Here is an 8,454-nt window from a genome sequence, read left to right on the forward strand (position 1 = left end):
TTTATGGCACATCACCCCAAACTCACCTCTAAAATTCAATATGCTACTTTTTCCTCCAATGTAACTGCAATACACATCACTGCGAAATGCTCAAAGAACTAGATTGGCCATGATGAGACTAGGCGCAAAGTTCATTTTTCCTATATTGCCTGCAAATACTTATGGGGAAGCTTCCCACCTATCTGAACAAGCTCCTCACCCCTACCACATGCAGCACTTATCATCTGAGATTTGACTCCAAAAGACTGTTCATGGTCCCAAGGCTCAACAAAGTATCCGGCCGCTCCTCCTTCCCTTCCCATGCACCTCAAAACTGGAACAACCCTACTGGAGACTCTCACAGCCGCCACCAGTCTAAGTTCTTTCAAAACTAAAGTTGTCTCACATTTTAATCTGGTCTGTAACTGATCTGTTCTGTGCATCTATAACATATTATATATACATATATAACCCTGTCCATTTAATGTAACCATGTATTGTCATTATAACTCTGTGCCCAGGACATACTTGAAAACAAGAGATAACTCTCAATGTATTACTTCCTGGTAAAGAATTTAATAAATAAAAAAATAAATAACATACCTCTTTGTGTGTCAACCACTTTACCCAACACCAGGGTAATGTAACAGTGTTAAAACAACTGGAATGTAATGGACAGTATACTTGCTGAGAGGAGAGGTGCTATCTTTAGGGTACCAGCATTACTGGACCAGCGCTATCACAGATTACAGAATCTTTCTTTCTTGGTGCTGCTTTCCCCTGCGTGCTTTATCTCTCTTTGATTCTTTTTCTTTTGATTTGTAATTGTTTTAAAATAAATTCAAAGACGAACCTACAGCCTTCTCCTACTCAATCTGCACCTTCCCTGCCAAAGCAAAACGGCGGCAAGTGAGGGGTACGTGTATATTTATGGAGGGGAAAATACCGCAAGACTAGATCCTGGTGGCAAGCAGAAATTGTATTTGTTTCCGTTTGTATTCAGATCGCTTATGTAGTTACGGTCACGTGGTCCGGAATATCCCTGAAAGTGAGTGTTCCCTGTTCCTGGATTCGGGAGATCCGGACCCTCACCCTGTTCCCCGGTGTCAGACTCCAACCCCACGAACGTGCCCATTCTCAGCTGTTACTGACTGGTGTACCACACGAGACACATCACCTGATAACAATGTTACATTCTGTGCAGTGAATCATTATGTGTCTGTACAGTATCTGTTCCTCGTCACAAGTCTGTAATAATTATTACTTTTCCAGTTATGAACATACATAGGAAATAAGTGTGTGAAACATTGGTGATAAACAGCAGTTTATTGAAGAGACAGAGAAACAGAAAAGCCGCGATGATTACATTTACATTATGTGCCAGTAAAGTATTCAGCAGAGCCCACTGTGTCCTGTAATATAGATACAAGCAGAGTCATTAAATAGAGACACATTTAGCTATATAGAAGATTTCCTGCACTGGGGCTGCAATGGCAGGTAAATAATGAGCCCGGCAGTTACTGTCAGTGCTTGGAAGCGATGCCCCCAGTGTAACAGCTGTATCCAGGCCCTGAGCAATGGCTGCTTTTGGAGACATGGCTGATGCTTCTTCCGCTGCCTGAGTTACATCCGCTCTTATGGTGATGTCCACTTCCACCGTGGGACATTCCCCCAGCGCAGTGTTTTCCCCCAGTGCTAGAGTGTAGCACGGCTGTAAGAAATGTAACGTACGTGTCACTTAGTAACAGTGTGATTGGGAATGTGTGGGACATAACGTAACATATTATTATTATTATAATTACAGTGACGGGTATTCATGCTTAAGGACAGTTTGATGTTGCTTATACCACAAATTAATTAAATGGGAGTCAGTGAGCTATTACACTTCTTTACTTCTAATAATAGGAAGTTAGATTTTAGTAATGGGATAATAGAAGAAAACAGAATGTAAATGTATTTCTTATTCAGTTATTGTGCGTATAAAAGAGTGTCAGAAATTACAAATTAGAAGACTATGGAGAAGTTAAGAGGCCAAACTTAACCCCAAATTTAGGAATAATCTTACACCCCCTTAGCACATACACACAAGAAAACATTGAGTCACTTACAGATGTTAACAGAGCCGTCTTTACCCAACCTGAAACAAACATAATAATTATTAGTAGTAGTATTGGTCCATGAAGATTAAACATTATGATGTGTGTCTTCTGTTGTAGATGAGTGAATGTTTATTAAAGTGTTTTATCCCATTTCCCAGGCATGTTTAGGCTTGTATTTAATAGTACACAATGTATATAATTGGGGAGATTGGCAGCAGGGGGGTATTACAATATAATGTGTGAGACGTGTATAAGTTCTTTCTATGCTCACAGTAAGAGGAATAAAGGGGTGTGTATAGATATTACATTTACCTGCACTCTTCTCCCTCCAACATTTTTTTATAAGTTGCAATCTCAATATCCAGAGCCAGCTTCACATTCATCAGCTCCTGGTATTCCCGCAGCTGGCAAGCCATGTCCTGCTTAGCTTTCTGCAGAGCATTCTCCAGCTCAGACAGTTTATTCTTGGCATCTCTGACAGCCGCCTCTCCCCGTCCCTCAGCGTCACTTATAGCGGCTTCCAGTGCAGCACGCTGGGGAACACATGGTGAGACATAGAGGGACATATTCCTATGTGCGCAATATTAAGGAGAAGCTTTATGGTGGTTTGTTATATTTTAGCTTATCAAGTGTTAGCAGAAAAAAATCAAATCCCTACATTGTTACCCAAAATGTCTCTCGTTTACACGTACAGATGTAGCTGGATTAACTGTTTCCTGTTTGAGGTGTGCCCGGGCAGGTAGTGTTCTGCGGCAACATTAACATCCTATAATAATTCATTTTTAATTGGTTGTTTTTCCTTGGCATGAGCTATTACCAGGGTCACCTTTGTTATCTTAATAAGAGTGCCTATCCATGTACATTTTAATCTCACTGGGTGCCAGTTTTAGCAGCGGATTTTGACTACAAAGCATGAGATTAGAAGAATAGGAATTCATACTGAGACATGTCCGGGTGTGCTGACCTCTGCTTCGCTGACTCTGAGATAGGCCTGAGTATGGTATAAAGAGATATCACTGGCTGAACAGTTCCCTCCCTGGGAAGTTGCATTGGCCATTGCTAATTACTAGTTATGGGTGAATATTTGTGGTGAATTTGGATCGACGGGTTCCTTTGGATCTGCGGATTTCAGCGAATCTATCTCAAAAAGGGCGAATCGCATTTTGCCGAATTTTAATTATCATTGCCAATACACTCCGCAAATCCAGCAATTCGTTGATAGCTTTGTAAGATCCAATCCGCGGATTCAGCAATACGCTGTAGGATCAAATCCGCGGATTCAGCAATACGCTGTAGGATCCAATCCGCGGATTCAGCAATACGCTGTAGGATCCAATCCGCGGATTCAGCAATACGCTGTAGGATCCAATCCGCGGATTCAGCAATACGCTGTAGGATCCAATCCGCGGATTCAGCAATACGCTGTAGGATCCAATCCGCGGATTCAGCAATACGCTGTAGGATCCATTCTGCGGATTCAGCAATACGTTGTAGGATCCAATCCGCGGATTCAGCAATACGTTGTAGGATCCAATCCGCGGATTCAGCAATACGTTGTAGGATCCAATCCGCGGATTCAGCAATACGTTGTAGGATCCAATCCGCGGATTCAGCAATACGCTGTAGGATCCAATCCGCGGATTCAGCAATACTTTTACCCATATATAAGAATCCGCCAAATGAATTGCTGAATCTGCAGATTGATTCTACTAATCCGTCAGCGGATCCAATGGCGGTTTCTGATGAATCTGCTCAGATTAAAACTGACAAATCCGTTTGCGGATTTTACACCGCGAAACGCATCTGGGGCGAAAACGAGAAAAAATCAAGGGACAAAATGTGGTCAGATTCGTCTATCTCTACTAATTACTAATAACAAGGTAACATCTCTTCTCTCTACTAATTACTAATAACAAGGTAACATCTCTACTCTCTACTAATTACTAATAACAAGGTAACCTCGCTACTCCCTACTAATTACTAATAACAAGGTAACATCTCTACTCTCTACTAATTACTAATAACAAGGTAACATCTATACTCTCTACTAATTACTAATAACAAGGTAACATCTCTACTCTCTACTAATTACTAATAACAAGGTAACATCTCTACACTCTACTAATTACTAATAACAAGGTAACATCTCTACTCTCTATTAATTACTAATAACAAGGTAACATCGCTACTCTCTACTAATTACTAATAACAAGGTAACATCTCTACTCTCTACTAATTACTAATAACAAGGTAACATCTCTACTCTCTACTAATTACTAATAACAAGGTAACATCTCTTCTCTCTACTAATTACTAATAACAAGGTAACATCTCTACTCTCTACTAATTACTAATAACAAGGTAACATCTCTTCTCTCTACTAATTACTAATAACAAGGTAATATCTCTTCTCTCTACTAATTACTAATAACAAGGTAACATCTCTACTCTCTACTAATTACTAATAACAAGGTAACATCTCTTCTCTCTACTACTATCACTAATAAGAAGCTAACATCTCTACTCTACTAATTACTAATAATAAGGTAACATCTCTACTCTACTACTATCACTAATAACAAGGTAACATCTCTAATCTCTACTAATTACTAATAATAAGGTAACATCTCTTCTCTCTACTAATTACTAATAACAAGGTAACATCTCTTCTCTCTACTACTATCACTAATAAGAAGGTAACATCTCTACTCTCTACTATTACTAATAACAAGGTAACGTCTTTACTCTCTACTAATTACTAATAATAAGGTAACATCTCTAGTCTACTACTAATTACTAATAAAAGGGTAACATATCTACGCTACTAATTACTAATAACAAGGTAACATCTCTTCTCTCTACTAATTACTAATAACAAGGTAACATCTCTACTCTACTAATTACTAAGAACAAGGTAACATATCTACTCTCTACTACTTACTAATAACAAGGTAACATCTCTTCTCTCTGCTAATTACTAATAACAAGGTAACATCTCTTCTCTCTACTAATTACTAATAACAAGGTAACATCTCTACTCTCTACTAATTACTAATAACAAGGTAACATCTCTTCTCTCTACTAATTACTAATAACAAGGTAACATCTCTACTCTACTAATTACTAAGAACAAGGTAACATATCTACTCTCTACTACTTACTAATAACAAGGTAACATCTCTTCTCTCTGCTAATTACTAATAACAAGGTAACATCTCTTCTCTCTACTAATTACTAATAACAAGGTAACATCTCTACTCTACTAATTACTAAGAACAAGGTAACATATCTACTCTCTACTACTTACTAATAACAAGGTAACATCTCTTCTCTCTGCTAATTACTAATAACAAGGTAACATCTCTTCTCTCTACTAATTACTAATAACAAGGTAACATCTCTACTCTCTACTAATTACTAATAACAAGGTAACATCTCTTCTCTCTACTAATTACTAATAATAAGGTAACAACTCTACTCTCTACTTATAATTACTAATACGAAAGTAACATCTCTTCTCTCTATTACTAATTACTAATAACAAGGTAACATCTCTAATCTCTACTCCTATTACTAATAACAAGGTAACATCTCTACTCTCTTCTAATTACTAATAACAAGGTAACATCTCTACTCTCTACTACTATTACTAATAACAAGGTAACATCTCTACTCTCTACTACTATTACTAATAACAAGGTAACATCTCTACTCTCTACTACTAATTACTAATAACAAGGTAACATACTGTAGGTTATAATAACCTCCAATGCATTTGCAAAGTTTGAGATGTTTTCTTCCCCAAATGTAATGATTTAATAAATGTTTCTCCAAGTCTCAGAGGCTTAATAATAATGTCACACAATGAGTCTCAGAAATTACACCAGATTCAGGGAAATATCCCTGGAAATGGTGTGTTTGCCCCACTAATTATCTCAGCATGAAGCAGATATGGAGAAGTTAGAGAAGGTTGCAGGCTGCAATGCACCTAATTCCGGCGAATCGCTAACTAACTGACTCAGCCGCAGCTTATTCACTGCACTGAAAGGGGAACATGTGCCTGCTTCCCGACCTTATGCAAAGTTTCACAAATCTCTAGTGAACTGTCATCCAAATATAAAAATGTAAAAATGTAACGTTAAAAAAAAAATCAGCACAAAATAAATTATCAGGTCATTCATTATTATGACTTCAGTTCTTTTTTGCCTTTGGGGGGATCTTCGCTTTAACATATTATTGAATATTATACATTTTCTTCACATTCAACTATTGCTTATAAAAGGTAATACAGCTATACATTATGTCTTTATAATGAAAGCTATTAGTGTGTGTGTCAGTGTAATATCTGTGTGTGTTACCTGCGCTTTCACACTCTCTATCTCTCCCTTAAGCCTCTGAATTGCTCGGTTGAGGTCAGCGATCTCATTCCTGGTGTTCTGCAGATCATTCCCATTTCTCCCGGCAGTCACGCTCAGCTCCTCAAACTGGAGATAAAACAGGACTGGTTATAGATATGGAAATTATATCACAGGACTTTGTGCACCCGATGTGCATGAGGATTGGTTTTAGTTGTGATGTTATCTGCCTGTAATAGACTCACCCTTGTTTGGTACATGGATTCTGCTTCAGCTCTGCTCCTGTTAGCAATGTCCTCATATTGAGCTCTGACCTCAGCAATGATACCGCCCATGTCCAAATGTACCGAATCCTAAAAAGCAATCCCTCTCCCTCCCATCACTTTCCGTTATTTCATTACAATGTTCCCAATTCTTTCCGCCTCTCTCTCCTTCTCCAGTATTATTATTTTCTCCTTGGGCGCCAACTGACTTCCTCTCTTTCTTTCCCCGTCTGCTTTCAGTGTAAACCTTTTAGCTATCTGACTCTTATTATCTGCCACCAGGCTATATGCATTATGATATCCTCAGATACATTGCCGACCAGGTACAACACCCAGTGGCTCACATGCTTAGAGAAATTGCAATAACTCATTAAATTACAAGTAGAATATATCTAATTGTATCCAGACATGAACACAAACCTGCTCGTTTATCTCAGGAACCACCATAAAAAATGTGGTTACGATATCTTAAGGGGTGTCCAAATGCAGAGCAGACAAACAACTACAACAACAAAAATATAGTAGACTATAAGCATAAATATCCCATACTGAGGGTAAGTTGGTACTTACCTTCTCTTCATGTCTTCTGCGGTCTCCTCCATACTGTTCCTTTCTGCATCCAGGCGCGCTCTCTCACATGTTAGACTCTCCAGCTGTCTCCTGAGGTTACTGATAAAAGCCTCAAAGAGAGGTTCCATTTGACACCTCGCTGTGTTCTGATCCTGTAACAAAGCCCACTTGGTCTCAAGCATTTTATTCTGTTGCTCCAGAAATCGCACCTAAAGCAAGTAGGAGAAACATTAATAATCATAAAAATGGCCAAACATTCTTAGCAAAATATTCTGCAGTTTGCCTGGAAGATGCAGAAATAATGTTTTGTTTTATCACATAAGACAACAGGTTCTGTTACATATAAATGGGCTAAGAATATACTATTTAAGCCCTAACTGCCTCTGTAATTGTGTTACTTTGTATATTTCCGCATATCTTTGAGTTTAACACTGCAGCCAAGTATGAAACATGCATCAAATGTGTGACACTGTCACTGGGTGGGAACCGCTGAGAAAGTGGCACATACAGTTCTTACTTACTGAGCAGTGTTATTCTATAAGGTCCCTTCTGGTGCTGGGAGACACCTTATGGTCTATTCAAGTGAAGACATCTTATGCTACAGAACGTCTATGTGATTTCATGCTACGCGTTCTTTAACCAGAGTTATTAGGACATATACATGCTACAGTCTGTCCCCATATATGTGTGATGTAACATGACCTTACCTTGTCAATGAAGGAGGCAAATTTGTTATTGAGACCCTTGATTTGATTCTTCTCATCAGTCCTCATTCTCTGGATGTTTGGGTCAATCTCCAAGTTGAGTGGTGTCAGGAGACCTTGGTTCACGGTAACAGTGGTGATGCCTCCAGAGCAAAATGATCCCCCAATGCCATATCCACTACCAGATCCATATCCGTGTCCACTTCTCCCTGAATGGCAACTTCCAACTGAGATCTTATGTCCCCTGGAGCCAGCACTACAGGCACTTTTACTGCTAAAGCCAGACTTTGCCTGGTGACAAGAAGCGGCTTTGTTAGAAGAATATGAGCAGATGCTGTGTGTGCCGCCATGCTTAGGTAATACAGCTGAGTGTGAGCTGGAGTGCTGGGGCCCAGAGCTGCAGTGGGTAGATTGATGAGGCATGCTGCTTCCTCTATAGGGGGCGATATAGAGATAATAGGAAGTGCTGTCTGCACAGCAGGTG

The 8,454-nt window shown here is 39.1% G+C and overlaps 1 protein-coding gene across 1 annotated transcript; it reads right to left on the reverse strand.

Moving 5' to 3' along the window:
- Nucleotides 1-1,286: 1,286 nt before the first annotated feature.
- On the reverse strand, nt 1,287-8,454 carry LOC142494337 (keratin, type II cytoskeletal cochleal-like). Its single transcript, XM_075598897.1, has 8 exons — nt 7,974-8,454; nt 7,267-7,475; nt 7,076-7,088; nt 6,679-6,786; nt 6,437-6,562; nt 2,391-2,611; nt 2,088-2,116; nt 1,287-1,690 (listed from the first exon to the last, which is right to left on the reverse strand). Exons 1-8 carry the CDS (start codon nt 8,391-8,393, stop codon nt 1,503-1,505), a joined length of 1,314 nt encoding a protein of 437 aa, XP_075455012.1. The 5' UTR covers nt 8,394-8,454; the 3' UTR covers nt 1,287-1,502.

Source organism: Ascaphus truei, chromosome 5, assembly GCF_040206685.1.
Source record: "Ascaphus truei isolate aAscTru1 chromosome 5, aAscTru1.hap1, whole genome shotgun sequence".
Lineage (NCBI taxonomy): Eukaryota > Metazoa > Chordata > Amphibia > Anura > Ascaphidae > Ascaphus > Ascaphus truei.

Excerpts from the sequence above, each read along its gene's own strand:
- LOC142494337 (XM_075598897.1), bottom strand. The coding sequence starts at position 8,393 with ATGCCTCATCAATCTACCCACTGCAGCTCTGGGCCCCAGCACTCCAGC. Across the intron at positions 6,563-6,678 it reads AATCCATGTACCAAACAAGG|TTTGAGGAGCTGAGCGTGAC; the intron begins GTGAGTCTATTA and ends TTTTATCTCCAG. Across the intron at positions 2,612-6,436 it reads TAGAGAGTGTGAAAGCGCAG|CGTGCTGCACTGGAAGCCGC; the intron begins GTAACACACACA and ends TGTGTTCCCCAG.